This window comes from Nymphalis io, chromosome Z (genome assembly GCF_905147045.1).
Source record: "Nymphalis io chromosome Z, ilAglIoxx1.1, whole genome shotgun sequence".
Classification (NCBI taxonomy): Eukaryota; Metazoa; Arthropoda; class Insecta; order Lepidoptera; family Nymphalidae; genus Nymphalis; species Nymphalis io.
This window is the reverse complement of record NC_065918.1, coordinates 11,662,799-11,683,781: the sequence shown is the minus strand read 5'-3', so window position 1 is coordinate 11,683,781 and position 20,983 is coordinate 11,662,799. Positions and strand designations below refer to the sequence as shown.

General features: G+C 31.2%; 1 protein-coding gene across 1 annotated transcript; it reads left to right on the top strand.

The window, feature by feature from the left end:
- The first annotated feature begins 2,190 nt into the window (after nt 1-2,190).
- LOC126780233 (sodium-coupled monocarboxylate transporter 1-like) lies at nt 2,191-20,235 on the top strand. Its single transcript, XM_050504524.1, has 13 exons — nt 2,191-2,395; nt 5,359-5,518; nt 7,837-7,954; nt 8,972-9,039; nt 10,567-10,721; nt 11,276-11,416; nt 12,410-12,628; nt 13,245-13,372; nt 14,548-14,690; nt 15,515-15,696; nt 18,686-18,806; nt 19,403-19,546; nt 20,158-20,235. Exons 1-13 carry the CDS (start codon nt 2,214-2,216, stop codon nt 20,215-20,217), a joined length of 1,821 nt encoding a protein of 606 aa, XP_050360481.1. The 5' UTR covers nt 2,191-2,213; the 3' UTR covers nt 20,218-20,235.
- The last annotated feature ends 748 nt before the right edge of the window (nt 20,236-20,983 follow it).

Here is a 20,983-nt window from a genome sequence, read left to right as displayed (position 1 = left end):
TTAGAAAAAGTACAGTAGTGTGATGAATTTTAATCCATTATAAAATATTGTCTTTTTATAAATGTGTAGAATAAGATTTAATAAATTTAAACAATAGATCATTTAAATATCGTTCGTTCGTTCAAATTGGATTCGTTTCATTTGAACGATCTTATAATTGTCACGTGGTCATTTCGTGACTTGTTTGTGAGATGAATTCTGATATTGTAGGTGAGGAGAACTATGACATTACTAAGTTTCAATATAAACCGTTTTGTACGCGGTTCAATTTTAACTATTTTAACATTATATGTGTATATGTAGATCTAACAACTTTCAGTGTCTATTAGACGTATTATAAATAATATATATTTTGTCTATCTTGTAGACATGACATGTCTTTGTGCTATGGCAAAATACATTTTAATTAAAATATGCAAATTCTTAATTAGCTATCCCACTTACTAATAAACATTGTAACGCGGTTGTATAATTGCACAATTCTTTGTCCTTTTCTTTCAAATGTCAAATTACTATATACGGCAAAGAGTGATAAAAAAGTGTGTAATTCACTCGTTATACAATGTTTATTGCTAAGATGTTGAAGACTGCTGTTATACTACATTATATTAGCATCTAACCGTAATAGCATCGTTTACAATATATGTTAACATTAAAATAATCGTTAGTATGTAACTAATAATCATTATCATAACGATCATATCAGTAGATGGATTTTAAAACTTTGCAAATTCGTCACGCGTGACTTCTTTAACACATCTGCTTAAATAATGATATATATCTACATAGTTTCTGTCCGCAATTTCACCCGCCTGTAACAGTGCCCCTTGACAGGAATTAGATACACTATGTCCTTTCTACAATTTCATGAAGATCAATTAAGTAATGAAGACATGAGGGCTTAATAAATATACAACAAACATTTACATTTATAATATTACTAATGATATTTTAAAGAAATATGTATAATGTGTCAATATTTATCTCGATGTGTTACACTAACAATAAAAGCACGAGAAAATTTTACGTCTTTTATTTCTACTTTTACCTACTAAGATAATAAGTTATAAAATTATGATAATAATGACGCTCCGCTGGAGATATTAAAGTGGTCAAATATGTGAGCGCTCACTATATCCCCAGTCTCATAATCTAATGGGATGGTAATCCTATACAACCAGAGATAGTTCAGGCAAAAGACCAGCAAAGAAAGCTTTACGTGCTTTCCGAGTCACGGGAGAAAATTGGCAACTTTTAACAAATTACATCATATGTAATGCTTTCCACCGCTTGAATTAACATAGTGAAATCTGGCTTAAATAGTAATGTTTCTTGAAACTTAATATCGAAATGTTACTTATTTTATTGTAATAAGTATTCAATGTATTTTAAATAACCTCGGGCCGCTACTGGGAATTACTTGACTGAAAAAATTAAAAATTGTTATTTGCCTGACCCGGTGTTTACCCTGAAGACAGGAGATCAGGATTATAAGTTAGTTACTACATCACCAAGGCACAAAGCACATAAAATAAATTAAAAAAAACTATAATCACAAAAATATGAAATTAATTATCTTTGTCCTTAATATTGTCTATGAAAATTTGTCTATGTTCGTTTCATTCAGGTATTAATAGAATCTGTACGTCTCCGCCTTCTCTCTATGATAGATAACATAAACTCTCTCTTAATATTTAAATATATTATACATTAACTTTACTCACTCAAATTGTTGTGAGAATGAACTTATATAATGATAGCATTAATTATTTGCCCATTTTTCTATCCTCACAGCATCAAACTTTATAAATAATAAAACTACAGAATTGAAGTTACATTGTTCTAGAAAATAATACATTTAATATTTCAAGCGAACTCTCCCTGCATTATTAAAAATGTGCAATGTAGTCTGTATAAAATTGTATATATAAATGCTATATGTATTTTGTATGTATAAATGGATGAATTTCACCAAGGTCTTTGTAGACGACAATCACCGGCAGAGAGATTAAAGTCCGTGTCACGAATGCAAGACGCAACAGACCGGTAAATAGTCAATTAGTGAACCTCATCCCTCTAATGGTCCCGTCCGAGATCCTTCGGAGGATAAATATAGCAATAGAACTGATTCCAGTACCTCTCGGGAACTATTGACCGAGAAAATATTTTATTAAATTGTCGCGTGGCGCTGGACGAACGCGGACGCATTCAAAATGGTATTGGAATACTTTGATTGGTTGGATTATCTGGTATTCGGACTAATGCTTCTCCTGTCCGCTCTTATCGGAGTTTATTTTGCATTCTTTGCTGCGAAGAAACAGAACACTACATCAGAGTACCTAATGGGCGGAAAAACGATGGGAATTTTTCCCATATCAATGTCCTTGATTTCCAGGTATTTGGTTTAGATCATATTATTTAGTTGCAAAGAGTTGTGGATACAAAAACATTGCATTTTTGAATAACAATTTATTTATAAAACAAATAGCTAGCGAATTATATGCGAAAGTGGTCAGTCATTTTGTTTATTTTTTTAAATTACTATTTAAGAAATCACATTTATATAAAACAGCCAATGTTTTATGAATGTTATATTTTTAAAACATGTGATTTTTTTTAATTATACAATATGCCTTATCTTTGAAGAAAAATAATTTCATTTAAATATAATTTCTAATATAATATTCTGTATATGTATAACCTGAAATTCACATAACTATATGGTTTAAAATTTATATATTCCTAGCGAAACCCAGCGTAAGTAGTTTTTATATATACATAAATAGACACGGGGCGGTTGAACAGTAGGTATGTTTGTTGATAGGTATAGCAATAATGTATAGCATAACAGAATAATTAAAAAAAAAAACAGCTGATTACGAGTCATTCGGTGTTGAAGTCTAGTATTCCTAACAATGGCATGTATAAGAAGACGTTATAAGACGTGAAGATTTCAAAGGCGAAAAATTTTTCCTATAGACTCGTTTGCATCTTTGAATTTACTTAATAAGTTATTTCCACGCACCCTTATTACTGATTCATAAGGAAGTCTTGAACGCAATGACTGTGCGTGGGTATTGTGTAAGGGACCTGTTGACTAAATTAAATGATAGCTTATTAAGGATTATTGTTACCAAGTATTCCGGTTTCACTTACTACATATATATACATATATCAGGACACGTAATGGTCCAGTGGTTAGAAGATGTGAATCTTAGCCGATGATGATTTGTGTTTCAGAAAGGACTATTCACGCAATTCATAACCTGAGCTCAAAATTCGTTTGAGAAATAAATTTGAATATATAAAAATATAGACTGTCGCTTATCAATATTTAATTTTCTTAAAACAAGTAGAAACAAGCATTAGGTAATACCCGACTAGACAGGGTTAATAATTCTGTTGTGGGGCAATATATACAACGTATTGGAAGAGAATCCCAGGAAACGTTCATAAACATTTAGTTATGAAAATTGTGCAATATACTCGTGCCATTGTTTGCAAAAAAATATAATGAAAATAATGGAAATTTCCATGATAACTCACTTCATAAATTCAAATATAAACTCTGGGCCGTCTCAAAAAATAGCAGAATTAAAATTATATGAAAATATCAATTGCGTGAAAATATCTATATTTCTCGTAGAATTTCTTTTGCCAATCGTTATCAGGCTTTTAGCATTTCTTTACGAACCGCAGTTTTAGACCATAAGTCAGACAAACGAGTGCAATGCTTCTATTGAATAAAGATTTTGACTTTGACATTAAACACTTTGGACCTTGAAAAAGTACCCCAACTACTTGGGCTAGCACCATGAAAATTTGCCTACTTTTAGACAGAAGTTTCGTACTAAGAAAGAATTTTTTAATATTTGACCCATGAATAAGGGGATAAAAGTATCTATGAAAATCCTTCATTTTAAGAAATAGCTTTAGAAATTATTATTTAGCAATTGAGAATGTTGACGCGAGCGAAGCTATGGGTAAAGCGCTAGTATATCATATTTAAAAATGATTGAATCAAGGAAGGAGTTGATCGCGTGACATATCACACTACCTGCCTGTACATGGCAATCATATCATAAGAGTTATATTTCATCGGAAACATTTCTGGAAAATATCCTTACACGGTCAATTCATATAATTCTAGGATAAGCATACAACCAAGACAGATTTAAATTTTACAGTCCTTTTTGGTAAATTACTTAATATTATAGAGTATTTTGAGAATATATAGAAAAGTGTATAAACGGACTAATATTATGTATGATTAAACAGGTATCTTCAAAATAAGCGCATTCCATTAATTATTGATTTATTTATTTGAAAGGGTACATCTAAAGTAAATATTTTAAACACTTTTGAATTTCGTAGCATATTTTAATAACATCTATCTTATATATGTATCTATTACAGATATGCACACACACACAAGGTAACTAATACGTGCTAATCCTGTCTAGTTGCTTGATACATATAATGCCATGACAATTTTTTTTATTAACTTACAATTTTAACTTTTTTTAACGATAAAAACTGGTAAATATATTTAAAAACAAAAACTAAAAACAACAATTACAATTTTTTATTATTAAAACTAATATTATAACATGTTACTTACTAGATCAGAATTTAAAATCGGGTGTGTTTTTTGGTCAAGCGTACCAATAGTATGTAGCCGTCGGGAAGGCTTGTCAGATGTGTATGTGACTGTGATGTGTAATTAAAGATATTGTAACTTAATACAAGTGTTAAAAAAATATAGACTATTTGTCTGTCTGGTCTGAGGTATTTATTTCCGAACCGGTGGTAGAATAATGACAATCAATAAGCAAGTGTAACGCTTCTATATTGAATAATGATTTTTGACTATAAAGTAAATGCTGTTTAGTATAGTCCTAAGAATAATACACATATATATATAATAATTATAAAAAAATAAATACGTTTAACGTTATAAACATTATACAATTTTACAATTTTATAATTAATTTACAATATGATATTAAGTGTAAGAAGAAGTACAAAGCAGATATGGATTAACTATTTTTTTATCACTTATCTGACTTACATACCTGGTGGTCCATTAGATCTTATGACTGTAATAAAGATATACCTTTCCTTACACCCGATAATATTTTTAAATTTCCCCATTCCAGATGGGCCTGCACATATAGGGGATATGATCCTATTTTACGTTACATGGCTTACGAATCATAAATCAAATCAAAATTATATTTACTCAAGTAGTCTCGTCGAGAGAGACTTTTGAATCGTCATGTATTGAATTAAATAAAGGCTTCCGAAAAGTGCTCTAAAAGCCGTCTAATTTATCATAATGTGATCTTTTTATTTCAGCTATATATCTGGAATTTCACTTCTGGGTCTGCCAGCTGAGATGTATACTTACGGAACTCAACTCTGGACCATAGTGCTATCAGAGTGGATCGTATCAGTTACTATATCTATAGTCTACCTCCCTGTGTTCTACAATCTGCAAATTACATCCTCTTATGAGGTAAGCAACTCGTACTTATGTTTTTGAAGTACTATTTCTCTCCATCTTTGATAAATTCAAGTTTAATTATGTTCTAATATAAGTGTTGATTACATTTGCATATTCTGATAAATAGTTTAATATCTGCTAAGAATTAATGTTTTAAGCAGCAAGGTTTGGAGGTAAAGAAGAAAAAATAGGCTTAAAATGATTAATTTTGTATGCCAAGTTATATCTACGGAGTTCTTATTACCATTTAACAAATAAATTAAGTAACTAATATATGAAAACATAAACGTTAAAATGTACAAAGAAATATTATAAAAAATTAGAAACCGTAAATATGAAAAACGTAGTACTAACGATGTTTAATTTGTATTTTTATTTACAAAAAAGTTTTTTTTATAGTAATCATATACATAATATTTTTAAACCTATTTTTATTGTTATTATAATTATTAAAATTTTAAATATTTCCGTAGCGTATTTTATTGTCAAATATTTACTTGAGCCTTCGAAGTCTGTTTTTTTTTATGAATTTTGAGTCATGGAATTATTGAATTTGGTTTTCTAAGTCCATCAGCTGCAGAATTCCAAACGTTATTTGCTTCTACATTACTAGAGCACAATAGAAATGGCATAGTATTCTCCCCGTGTCTTCTCGTCATCGTAATATCAGATGATCGTATTTGCAGAAAATATTTTTAATTCAAGCTGGTCTGCTTCAGACTATTTATCCATGTTTTTTTGTGCTAATATTATAAATACGAAAGTGAGTTTGTTTATTTGTTTGAAACGCTTTCATATCTTAACGGTTTTAACTCAACCGATCATCATCAATCAAATTTTCCAGTAACGTTGTTAGTATCAATTAAAACTCTTTTCCCAACAATTAATAATAAAATTAATCATCATTTCATTAATATTCTACTACCCTATTTACAAATTCTCAATTAGTATGAAATGGACATTTAAAAAGCCGAGATGGCCCTGTGGTAAGAACGCGTGAATCTTAACCGATGATCGTGGGTTCAAACCTGGGCAAGCACCACTGAATTTTCATGTGCTTAATTTGTGATTATAATTCATCTCGTGCTTTACGGTGAAGGAAAACATCGTGAGGAAACCTGCATGTGTCTAATTTCACTGAAGTTCTGCCACATGTGAATTCTACCAACCCGCATTGGAGCAGCGTGGTGGAATAAGCTCCAAACCTTCTCCTCAAAAAGAGGAGAGGAGGCCTTTAGCCCAGCAGTGGGACATTCACAGGCTGTTACGGGACATTTAAAATACTCGGTCCTTAACCGCTTTTTAAAAATGTATAAAAAGGATTATTTAAAATATAATATATATTTAAATATTTGTTTGTTATTGTAAGCCTGTAGAAGCAAAAAATAATTTGTATGAACATTGGTTTGTTACGAATCGCCTACGTGCGTGCCTCTACGCTATTTTTAGACAGGCAATTTTGGAGTCTCGTAACGCGATCCCAGCTGAATCATAATATCAACGCTAAGTTGTTAAGTAAAAAAAATTAAAAAAGTAAAAAAAGTAAAAAGTCAAAAACATTATTTCGTATATATATAATATGCAATTATATTTTTCCTTTCAACTCATCCCGGGTTATACCAACATACTAATATGTTGGTATAACCCTGGATGGGTAAATGGCTTTTTAAATTGGAGCTTGATTATATTTACGACCAGTAACAACAGACTGCCACGCCACACCTTTAAATTACTGCCTTAGTTAGTTGAGCTAAAAATCGACGCCATATTAATTACATTCGGTTTTCTCTGAAGAGATCGGATTCTATTGCACTTCCCTGCACTACAAACTTTAAGCTTATATTAATAAGAATACAGTTTGATTTTCCATTTATAGTCTGAACTTTGCCTGGTTGGAGAAGACCAATAATGACTTTGACTCATTTAAATCAATAACCGTTAGTATATGTAGCTTCAAATAACGTTTGCATAACATATTACTTCGTATAATATTCACAAATCAATCAAAAATCATTAAAAACATCCGAAACAACGAAATACTATTAAATATCAAAAATAGAGTAATTAACGAGCATGCTAGTTGATAAGTATATCCTTAGTATACTTATACTTATATAATATAATATTATATAATATATAAGTTTCATTTATTTTTTCTACGTTATCATTGTCTTTCTATTTTAACGAAAAGCCGCTCTTGTACATATTCCTAAAAAAATCTATGTGTAATTTTCTAAAGGTCTATTATTTTGTATTGATGTACTTACTAGTATTATTTTTATAATTCATTTCTATAAATAATATGTTTCTATTTCGTTTTTTTTTTTCAGTATTTACGCTTACGTTTCAATCAACACGTTCGTTTACTTGGATCTATAATATTTATCATCAAAATGTTATTGTATATACCGATAGTGATATATGTGCCTGCTTTAGCATTAAGTCAAGGTATAGTATTCTATTAATATATTTACATAGTTAAGCTCTGGTCCACAGGTACTTTAACAGTCATCTAAGTGATTGTTATGACGTCTACGTAAGCGTTCACTGTCCTAGAAAGTGTTAAAAAGTTTTTCAATATAGTGACAGCATCATACCCATAAATACAAAGATTTGTTTTGGCTCATATGATCGGAGGAAATCTTAAATGCTTTCTAAATAAGTCGTTTATGAAGTGAAAGAAAACATAGTTATAGTGTAGAATTATAGATAGAAATTTTTATATTAAATAGGTAACCTAAATTATTATTTTCTCATTTTCAATTAAAGTCTTTAGATTTTGTTTAAGACACGGCTTTAAAAAAGCCATAGAAAATACACTAAAATTAAATAAACGAAATGACACAAAAGAACAAAATTAACAACTGTATAAAGTTCCACACAATTTTATTTTTCAATTAAAGTCTTTAGATTTTGTTTAAGACACGGCTTTAAAAAAGCCATAGAAAATATACTAAAATTAAATAAACGAAATGACACAAAAGAACAAAATTAACAACTGTATAAAGTTCCACACAATTTTATAAATATATATATATATATATATATATATATATATATATATATATATATATATATATATATATATATATATATATATATTATTAACCATTCCGTACATCGCCAATGCGCCAATGCGCCACCAACCTTTGGAACTAAGATGTTACATCCCTTGTTTCTGTAGTTACACTTGCTCACTTGCCCTTCAAATCGGAATACAAACATATTGAATAGTACTGTTTGGCAGTATAATATCTAACAAGCGAGTGGTACCTACGCAGAGGGACTTGCATTATCCTACCGCCAAGTAAAAGTACGTAGGTTTACGTATTTGTTTCAGAAAGTTTTACCATCTTAACCTTTGTAGTAACATTATATTATTGTACATAAATAATTTATTTTAATAAGAGTAGTAGCAATAAATTAATAGCATATAACATTATTTTAACATATATATGTTTACAGTGACTGGAACAAATCTTCACATGATAACACCCATCGTTAGCATCGTTTGCATCTTCTACACGACTGTGGTAAGTTTATTTCATACCTTGCAAACTGTAACCTACCTCTCGGATTCTTAATGATGGTGATGGTTATATCCTTCAGACCGATTTTGGGCTCAGACCGTTCTCAATGGATCCAGGCACCTGCGCGAGACATATTATAGGTACAAGTATGCTCAAACACTCTTATTCCGATACTCGCTTTTTAAAGCATGGGAAAGAAAGCATTACAATTCCAGCAACTTTAAGTCGGCTGCTATTGATTTCTTGAAAGAGTAACTTTTTAAGGGCCCAACCTTGGGCTTTAACTCAGAAGTTGAAGAAGATCATCGGTTTTATAATCTATCCACTAAGCCAACGAGGCGAGGTTCTTAATAGAATTAGGTCGAGTAACTCATTATCACACTCGAAATAGATGTATCTATTGTGCTCCGCACCGATAGCACACTGTATAGACCAATACAATAATGGAATCAAACACTATATCACTACGTATCGGAAGGTAGTATTGGTTCACTTTGTATGTATGTATTCCATTTACAAATGTATGCAAAAAAAATATTTTTTTGTTATGATTTAAAATAGCACAGTAGTATAAAATTAATTTAATGATAACATTTTTAAATTAACATGGTTTTGGTTTGCTATAGTTTGTTACCAAAACTATAGCAAGCATAATTTTGATTTTTGTCCGTATGGTATGGTATTTATTTCATCAAAAATCGCGGGTAATTATATCAAAACTTTTGAAAACTTAAAGTTTACGTACATGATTTGTTAACCACTAACATATTAGGCTTAAAAATTCGTTAAAATAACAAAAAAATATTATCAGGATTACTACCTAAAACAATTAAAAACATTGTTTCCGTTATAATGAGATTTGCTTTTTTTAATGAATAATACAAATTTATTGCAGCGAGGAACGACTAATATTAATCATATATATGACAAACATAATCACTAGTGTATAAAATACACAGGTAATCTTTAGTTTTTTCAAATTCAGTTCATTCAAAATTATTTTATCTATTCTCTAATCCTATCCGTCTCTTGTACTTCAGACAGCCATGTATGTTAACGGTCTAAAGATCCATATATCCATATATTTTTTTTTTGTGACACCAATTTTAATTCGTAGGAAAAATATTATTGATATTTCAAATAACTCTATATAGTAATGAGCAAATTATTCCTATAACTACAACGTATATATTTTTTATTATTCATCTGGAGAATTGAAATTGAAATTCAACGGTGAAATATTAATGCTGCTAGGATTGTTGTCATTCCACGCTGTTATGATTTGCCTAATAGCTGTTTTTGTATGTATATATATTAGTTTAAGTGCTTAATATATAAATCTTATTTAAATAAGTATAATTAGACGCTTTTAATGTGTTAGTGTGCGTTCGTGTGATTTGAACTAAATTATTATATATTGTTCTTCCTCTGATGGTTGTTACGATTGATATGATATTGTAGAAATCAATATTGATACATTTGCTTTGACAAAAATATAATATATAAATACATTTAAAAACAATTTTCCAGGGTGGTTTAAAAGCAGTTGTTTGGACCGATGCTTTGCAAACTATTTTCATGTACTTCGGTGTTGTTTTTGTACTAATTTATGGAACTTGTCGACTCGGTGGCGTTCGTGAAGTTATACGAATCAACCAAGAAGGAGACCGACTTGACTTCTTTAAGTGAGTTTATATTTTTGTTAGTTTTCTACCATACATCTCTTTAATATATTTATATGTGATCTAGCAATTTAATACAGATAATAATTAAAGTTACTTGATGGTAAGGCGTTGTAAAAGCCTGTCTCAATAGGAACCAACCAAACAAAACATTTTCTACCGCCAAACTTAGTATTTTTGTGTTCCGGTTTAACTGTTGAATGAGCCAATAAATACATGCACAAGAGACATAATATCTTATTTCTCTTATTACTTACAGTGCCAACGTTTATGGATGGTGGTTACCACTTACCATCTGATGGTCTACTTATCTATTTTAAATAAAATAAATCTTCTAGTCCAAGAGCTTAAAAATAAATCTCAATAATAAAGTTACCTAGTACAAATTTTGATGCAATACTTTTAAAATAATATCAAATAAAAATATAAAAAGTATCGTAATCTCAATTTTCGTACAAACACTTAGAACAGTGTTTTTGCAAATAATTAAAACAGAGATTTTTAAAGTGGCCTAGAATTAAATCTTCTAAATTATTCAAACATTAAAATAATTACAGCATGGATATGGATCCAACAATACGTCATACATTTTGGTCAACTGTCTTTGGGAACTACTTTAGTTGGCTGGCTTCGTGTTCAGTCAACCAAGCTATGATACAGCGTTGCCTTGCCCTCTCGTCACTTAGAAAAGCGAGAATGTGAGTTTTTCAATGAATAACTTCATATAAATGAGGTAAAAATATGAATGCAGATCATGCACAATTCTATATGTTTTGAAAGAAATCCTTGGGTACGTAAATTTTGCATAATTGTCCGATTCGTTATATATATATATATATATATATATATATATATATATATATATATATATATATATTTGTATTTGTACGTCTTAGAGGTGTGATAATTATTCTCAATCCGAATGACCATTTTCCATTTTCATGATCGGAAACAGACATTTAGAATTATGTCAAATACATGACATGAAGAATGAAGACCTATCATCTGCCATAACATATGAAAAGCAAATCTTTGTTACGGACAAAATGTATTACTTGTTGCCACAAATATTTCAAAACGTATGCCAGTACCAAATATATATTAAGTTGTCGTTAATATTAAAATATTAGATTATAGAACAATAGATAATAGAATGCCGAGATGGCCTAGCGGTTCGAACGCGTGAATCTTAACCGATGATCGTGGGTTCAAGCCTGGGCAAGCACCACTGAATTTTCATTTGTGTTTATAATTTATCTCGTGCTTGATGGTGAAGAAAACATCGTGAGGAAACCTGCATGTGTCTAATTTCATTGAAATCCTGCCGCATGTGTATTCTACCAACCCACATTGGAGCAGCGTGGTGGAATAAGCTTCAAGCCTTCTCCTCAAAAAGGAGACGAGGCCTTAGCCCCGCAGTGGGACATTAACAGGCTGTCACTGTAGATGATATTCTATTATATACGCTGATGTTACAAAATACAGCTCGTCTGAAATGGTATGAAACAATTATCTTAAGTATTATGTATTATAAATGTGCAGTGAGCTTGTTTGCCTGTTTGTTACGCTTTCACGTCTCAACTTATCCGATCATCATAAAATTATGCATACACATTTTCAGGAATACAGAAAAGGACGAAAACTAATTTTTACTAATAAAAATATAAACAAACATATTCTTAAAAATCCAGAACCATCTTCATAATGGCTGCGGGTATATTCGTCATCGTATCGCTCTGCTGTTACACTGGTCTTGTAATCTACGCTACATTCGCAAACTGCGATCCTCTTAGCATCGGAGCTATAAAGAAAAGTGACCAGCTCCTGCCGTACTTCGTGATGACAATAACTGGTTCCATTCCTGCTTTGCCTGGAATTTTCATGAGTGGAGTCTTTAGTGCTGCTTTGAGGTACAGTCTTAGTCGTACACCTTTGATAGCTCGATTTATATTTGATAAAGTCGCATTACTTCCAAAATAATATGACATGTAAACTGATAAAATGTTTCAAGATAAGTAATTTCTCAAGCGATTGCTCGTTATTTTCTATCAGGATGTTTAAATGCTTGTTTGTTATATTTAAACTAATAATTTTATCAAATTCCTTATAGCAAAATCAAAATCAGTCTTATACAATAATTAATTCTTCTACTTGTCATTTACACCGTTTTGATAAAAATAACTTAGGTTAGATTTTTTTATCTAATTTGATTTAAACTTTAACTAAAACACGCCTAATGAAACTTTATAAATTATATGGACTATACAAACATTGAGAAACAATTCGTTCATTAAAAACCGTTCAATCATTATATTCTTACTAAATCAATTAGTACACTGAAATGTAATAATTGCGTAATCTTTAATACATTTAGAAATAAATTAACTATTATAGATATAAAGGCTAAGCATTTTGAATTTACAATAATGAATCAAGGATCAAAGGATCAAATAAAATTATCGCAGACAAACACACAATTTTATAATGACAATAAAATAGTATCACACTGCTCATATTAATTTACAGTTCAATGTCAACGGGTTTGAATTCAATGTGTGGTGTAATATTTGAAGATTTGATCAGGCCAGCATATAACAAGCCCATATCGGAGAGGACCGCCAGCTTCATCATGAAAGTTATTGTGGTGATTATAGGTAGGTGACAGATAATCATGATTGACGATAAAATATAATATTTTGATCAGATTTAAGTTGAAACATTTAAACCTTGGAGTAATCTTGCAAAAACTTTATTTAAAACATTACACCTTGACTTATTGCCTCTACTAGTGACAGGGTAGCTGGCTATTTTTCGTTCCCAGAGAATCGCAACTGTGATTCAAAGGGGAAATTCTGGTAGCATTTTTTCCACCATTCCACGTGGCTATGACTTGTACAGCAGTTATTATTAATTTTTATTAAAAATATAATATTCCTATAATAACTAATTTGTTTGCATTTATCTCGTAGTCGTAGCGAAGGAAAACATTATGAGCAAATCTGTATGTCGGATGGAACACCACATATTTATCCACCAAGTTTGTGGATAAACATGTGGCTGGAGTTGGGTAGTCGAATATGCTACAAATATTTTACTTAAGGAGAGATACCTTTGCCAAATAGTGGTGCCTTTACGGTCTTACTTATAAATTAAGCTTAGCTTAGCGAATGTTTAGTCATACACTGATTTCGCTCTGTCTTCTATTATTAAATTCACATTCCAAAGAAAAAGACACAACATCGTTTAACTAATCGGCCAGTAAACAACTTTTACAAGTAAGGCCGTTAATTACTATTAGTTAGTATTAGTATACAATTTTCACATTATCGATTACAATCAGAAATATAATCTCGCGACTTCAACACTGAAGACAGCTGCCGTGACCACTACAATACAAGTTAGACTAATCAAATGTATAAATAACCATTTTAATTCAAGTGCAATTCTATTCACGTGGGAGAGATTAAAGCATTAATGAAATAATTTGTTATGTCAATCATTGAAGTTGAAATTTGCATCCATACGCTATCTAATCTGATAATCTAATTTTAGTACATTTGACAGTTATTTCAGTTCGTGGTACGTTATTACTATGATAGAAATAGTATTGTAGATATGTTACACTCATACGTCTTTGTAAATAAAAACTGAACGAAATTTTAGAGGAATTTACATAAGAATTGTTAGCATTAATAACATTAATAAGCATATTTAAATCAAAATTAAATAAATATCTACCATACAAATCAAGACCGCGTTGAATGGTGGTAGAATGCTAGTTAATTTAATGATAATATTTTTTGAACTTAAATGAAACATTGCCTTTAAGGTGGTATCTGCGTCGCCCTCGTGTTCCTGGTCGAACATATGGGAGCCCTCATCCAGGCTGGTAAAAGCCTAGCTGGAATAACGGCTGGTAGCCTGCTGGGATTGTTCACAATGGGACTATTTTTACCATGGATCAATGCTACCGTGAGTTAAATAGTAATTTACTATTTTTTTTTAGATGAATTTTATTTCGTTTATTAAATTCATATTTCCAGTTGATTGAAAATATAGACATTAAATAATACTTACAAGGATTCGAAAGAAATTTAAGAAAACCATACATCATACATATCCTTAGTAAATTGTTTAATATTTGACCAAATTTCATATTCTTATGGATGCAAGAAACTATCAAATGTCTTTGAAATATCGGATTTAGAGAAAGGCATTCTATTTGAGTGAAACAATTTATATTGTTACGTGACATATTAAATAATTATATCACTTCGACGCTCAATAATTGTTAGCAAATATTGGTGTTTTTTACAAACGAATTCGTCAATCGATAAAAACTTGTTCATGCACTCTTGTATGTATTTTTTTTATAAAAAAATATTTAGGCAGACGGGCAAATGGTCTGAAGGTTTAAACCGCTGCACATAGATATAAGCGCTGTAAGAAATATTAACCAATTATTACATCGCCAATACGCTACCAACCTATGGAACTAAGATGTTATGTCCCTTGTGTCTGTACACAATAGTAGAAAATATTAATGTTTGTCGCGGTAGTATATCTGATCAGTGGGTGGTATGTACCCAGAATGGGTTGAACAAAGAACTACCACCAAGAACTACACGAATTATATTTGTTGTTCAAAATACAATACCTAACATATAACTTCTATAACATAAACTTTACTTGGGGTAATTGCTATGATTAGATTATACTACAGAAAAAATAAATTTATTTTGTCTAATGTAAATGTGTGTCAATGTGTCATTTTATGTCGTGATTATTTTAAACAGGGCGCATTAGTTGGTGGCATAACGTCAACAATTCTGGTGGGATGGATATCTTTGGGCACTCAGGCGGCCATGTTGCGGGGAGAGATCGTAATAGCAGCAAAACCAGTGGATGTGTCTGGTTGCGCAGCAAATTACACGTTTCATGCCTCCCTTACTCCGGAATCTACTGTAGAATTTGACAGGTACTGAAAACCCTAATTATAAACATTGTTTAGCGGGTGATTAATTAAGCTATACTGTGTCTTCTTCTTTCGAATTTAAAATCTATAATGACAAAAAGAATGAAAAGTATGTATAACTAAACAGCTGCTAAAAAACGTTTATAAGTAAGGCCGTTAGTGTTTAAATTTAGAACATGTTATACTTTTCGAATAGTTTAATCCGTTTTCAGACGTTTATTATGCTTGGGACGTTACAATTCGTTATTTATTTTATATACATAACATATATTTATATAATATATTTTATATAATATATATATTTCATATCCTGACTAATATTTTAAATCCGAAAGTTGTTTGTTTCGCTCAACTACTAAGCTAATCATTATAAACTATGCATACCTAGACTTCGTCAGGGGTATAGAAAACAATATTACAATACATAACAACTGACGCCCTTACACGCAGACGAAGTCACGGACGGAAACATATTTATTGTTTTAATTATTATGCGGATATATATTTCAGGAAGTAAATAATAAGATAACTCAACTCAGTCACCCTGTCTGTGGTTGATTTTTGATAGAAAATAAAACGATCAATTCATAATTAATTTTAAATTGATTTTAAATTAAATAATACACTCCTATACAAAAACATTCATATAATTATAAATCTATTTAAATAATACAAAGTCGGGTTACTTAGATCATTTATAACTAAAGAACGGCTGGAAAATTAAGAAATGTTTTATGCAGATATGCACATTATTTGCTATTATCATTTCAACATTCTTCCCATCTTTTCTGACCTGTAGGACAAATACAAGGATAACATGTCAGAAGACATTTTAAATCAAATTCGTGCCCGATTTTGAGGCAAATGAGGAGATCCATAACCATGCTTTCATGACGTGTGCCTCATGTGCGTCAATTTGTCAGGTTAGGAATGCCAGAGCCTAATCATGGAATAAATGAAGCATTTAATCGAGAATTGGTCCGTGAACGTTAATATGATCGACATGAATTAGACTAATTAGTTCAAGCGAATGTACCCCTGATGAACTCCCAACAGAAAAATGTCTATGATACATTAATTGATAATGGAAATGGTGGTTCTTTTCCCACTGGAACTGGGAAGACACGCCTTATGTCATGAATTTTGGCCAACGATCGTGTCAAATCCGACATTTCGGTAGCAGTTGTTTCTTCCGGAATAGCGGCAATAATATTAGAAGGATGAAGTATGGTTAATTCAACATAAAATTGCCGTTAAACCTTTAAACTATTGAACAATCGACACATAACATTGCAAAATCATCCGCAATGGCCAAAGTTTTAGTAGCGTCTAAAATCATTATGTGGAATGAATGCACAATAGCGCTTGATAGAACATTTAAGGCTCTGCGCAATGACTCGAGATGTTTTAAAGGCGCAATGATTTTACTGTCTGACGATTTCCATCAAATACTGCCAGTTATTCCAAGAGCGACTGCTACCGATGAAATAAAAACTTGCCTCAAGTCATCAAATCTGTGATGCTATGTAAAGAAACTTCAGCTGGCAGCAACAACATGAGTTTCATTGCTGAATGATCCATCTGCTCAAGATTTCTCCAAGCAAAAAAAAAAGTAGTCAGCTACTTATACTTATGAGCTTATCAACAAAGTATTCCGGCTTAGAATAAAGATTTGTATTAGTACTTGAAATACTCAGTACTCTGTATTCATTCAAATCTAGCCACCAACTATCCAAGTAAATATTTAAACTCCTTGGATGTGCCTGGCTCACCACCGCACAATTTACAAGTAAAAGTTGAATCGGTAGTCATCATGCTTCGAAATCTAAACCAACCAAAAATATACAATGGAACGCGTTTGTTGATAGAAAAAACTGATGATGTATGTAAATCAAACGACGATACGCAAACGAAAATTTATAGGTGGGGAACTGGGTCTCATTCGGAGGATTTCGAGGGTTCCAACCGATATGCCCTTTGAGTTTAAGCTAATTCAATTACCGATTCGTCTTACATTCACTATGACGATTAACAAATCTCAAGGCCAATCCTTGAGTGTTGGAGTGGTCTGAATTTAGAAAATGCTTGTTGTTCTCATGGTTAATTGTACGTAGCATGTTCAGGTGTTAGCAAGCCATCTGCTTTATTTGTTCTTGCGCTTGATAACAAAGTTAAAAATGTCGTATATCATAAGAGCTTCACTGAAGAGAATCCAAGTATAACCCATGCAGCAATATACATAGCTTTAAAGCAAATGTCTTGCCAACACGCCATTGAAATACTTGATTTTTGTACTTTTGTTGAATTTTTATTTTCTTTATATATATTATTCTAATGAACTATTGGAAAACTTAATAATTTTTTTGTATTCATTTTATTACGATAATTAAAATTAGCTAAAAGATATACATACATTGACTGTTAGGCCACGGTTAGGCGGTACGAATTTCGCCGGGACTGCTAGTTAAATATAAACAGAAAAGTGCTACTTTTACACGCCCTTTCAAACCATAATTATACATTATTATATTTGAGGGCTAGGGAATAGAGAGTGCACCTGTGTTTGCGAGCACTTGTGCACTATAATATCTCCTGCGCAGTTGGCTAATCTCTCTTGATATTGGCTGCCGTGGCCAAAATCGGTCTGGAGAACCTTATACAAGATACATTTCATACAAACAGGTTATGACTGTACTTTATTCTCTTCTCTAGTGAAAAAAATCGTCCTGAAAGTTACAAATTACTTATTTCCAAATATTGAAAATACATCATCAGTATATATTTAAATTTATATATTATATATCCGGTATGGAAATTATCGAAACCAAACTTCACGATTTTGTATGACCGAAATAATAGTAAGCCGTGTTATTTTAAATTATATTAAATTTATTAATTATTATTATTAAATGTAAAATGTTTGCAGATTTTTGATATATAATTAATTACTAATTCTTAGTACTCACTATTAACTAAAGGTGTTTTTTCCCAGGTCTGGAACATTCTTCATGTACAGATTAAGCTACTTGTACTATACGTTTGTTGGGATGGTAGTATGCATCGTCACTGGCGCTCTTGTGTCATACTTCACTCAGCCAAATGATTCTTCAATGGTAACTTATATTTGGAGATTTGGATATCTATATTTAGAGAATATTTTGGTAGTTTTTTTTTTAAATTATAAATACTCGTTATCAATTGAGTGACTCTTAGTATCGTGTCAAAATATATATATAAACAAATTAAAAAAAATAATAATTTGTGAATACTATTGTTCTTTATACAACATATTAATAATATAATAAATAAATTTTATTAATTTACATACTTTATGTACAGACATTTATTTATTACTGTCTCCGTAATATTTGTAATAATTGTATATCTGGATTTATATATGTATAATGTAAACGACATTTTAACAATGACGTCTGAGGAGATAAAATACAAATAGGTATGTTAATCGAAGATCACACGTATCGATGTATTCACACATTCAACATTGCATTTCCTGCATTCTCACCAGACCATTGCGTTTGTGTCTTCCTGAAATCTCTTTTTTAAAAATTTTATTAATCGTGGGATATGTTCTTAAACCTTGCTCGGCAAAGCTATTAATGTAGTTACATGAGCAGTTGCTTATCGGTATCTATATCGTATAAGAATGCAAGCTTATAGAGAATATATAACAAAAGCCACAAAATTACAGATCCATCGTGACCTCCTGACTCCAGTTATCCATCGCTGGTTACCTCCCCAAAGTATCCACTGCCGCAGACCACGCCTCACACAGCATGACATCGATTTACACGCGAGGGAGATGGAACTATTGCATCTTCGTACAGCATATTTGGTAAATTATATATATTTATATTTATTACGTGCTCGGTAGTGAAGGAATTCACTGTGAGGAAACCTCCATGTACCGGATGAAATTCCGCTTCATGTGTACCAACTAACCCGCATTGGAGAAGCGTGGTCGAACTGGCTCCAAATCTTCTCTCTTGAGAGGAGGCGTTGGAACATTAATGTCTGTTAACAGGTTGATACGTTTTTAAGCAAGTCATTGTCTACGATTAAATTACTAAAAACAACTAGACAATTTAAATAGTTACGAATAATCCTGTCACCATTACATTTCCTTCTGATTCTTTTGTCTTAGCTGACGTGAAATTTGAAATTTTTAATATCGTAACTTGCAAAATGTGTAATGCTTAGTGACATTACAAAAGTAACGATTATTATACTTGTCTTCATATTACAGCTAAAAATAAAATACAACCTTAAGTTTATGTTAATACAAATATGGAATAAGCCATTGAACAATGTCAATATTATGCATGTACATTATGTGACATTAAGCTGACCTTAGATATTTATCTGTTTTGGGAATTAATTCAACAGATCTTATTCTTTTCAATATAAGATTGTATTGTTATTAAAATGAAAACATTTTATTTTCAGAAGGATGACAACAGTATTGATGGCGAACTTCTCTCTCCAAGAAATAATATTTATAGTTGATAATTTTAATTTTTTATTTAAATAAATGATTTTTAAATAATATATATATATTTTAATATTTTTTAAAGAGTTTATTATATATGCATAATGATATCGTGTTTTGACTTATTAATTTGTTTGCTATGAAATTCCACATGTATATCACTTACCGGCAATGGAGCAGCATGGTGGAACTAACTCCAAAACTTATCCTTTGAGAAGAGGCTTCAACCCAGCGAAAAGACATTAACGAGCTGTTACTTTTTAAGTGATATTAGGTCTTTACATATGAAATTGACGTTTTGTACGGGAGGAATATAATGTCAGGAATGTAATTTTTTTTTGTAAAATATATTTAATTAATCAAAGTATGCACCGTTGTTATCTATGCGCTTTTGCCATCTCATAGGTAGTTCATTATTCACTTTACTACAAAAACCATGGGGGCGAGAATCTATAAACTCTTTGAAGGCGGTTTGAACTGCCGCATTGGAGTTGATTTTTTTTCCTTGTAAGAAAATGTCCAAATTCCGCAAAAATTGTAATCTGATGGAGCAAGGTCTCGGGAGTACGGTGGATGTCGCAGACATTCCAATTGTAGCTCATCTAACTTAGTGGTTTTTTGTTGTGCAGTGTGTGGTCTTGCTATGTCGTGAAGCAGCAGTGGCCTAGAGCGATTGACCAATCTCGGTTATTTAGCAGCTAGTTCTTCCTTAATGGTTTGCAGTTGCTGACTATAGATATCTACCCACCAAACACTCACAAGTAACTTTTTCTGAGTCTATTT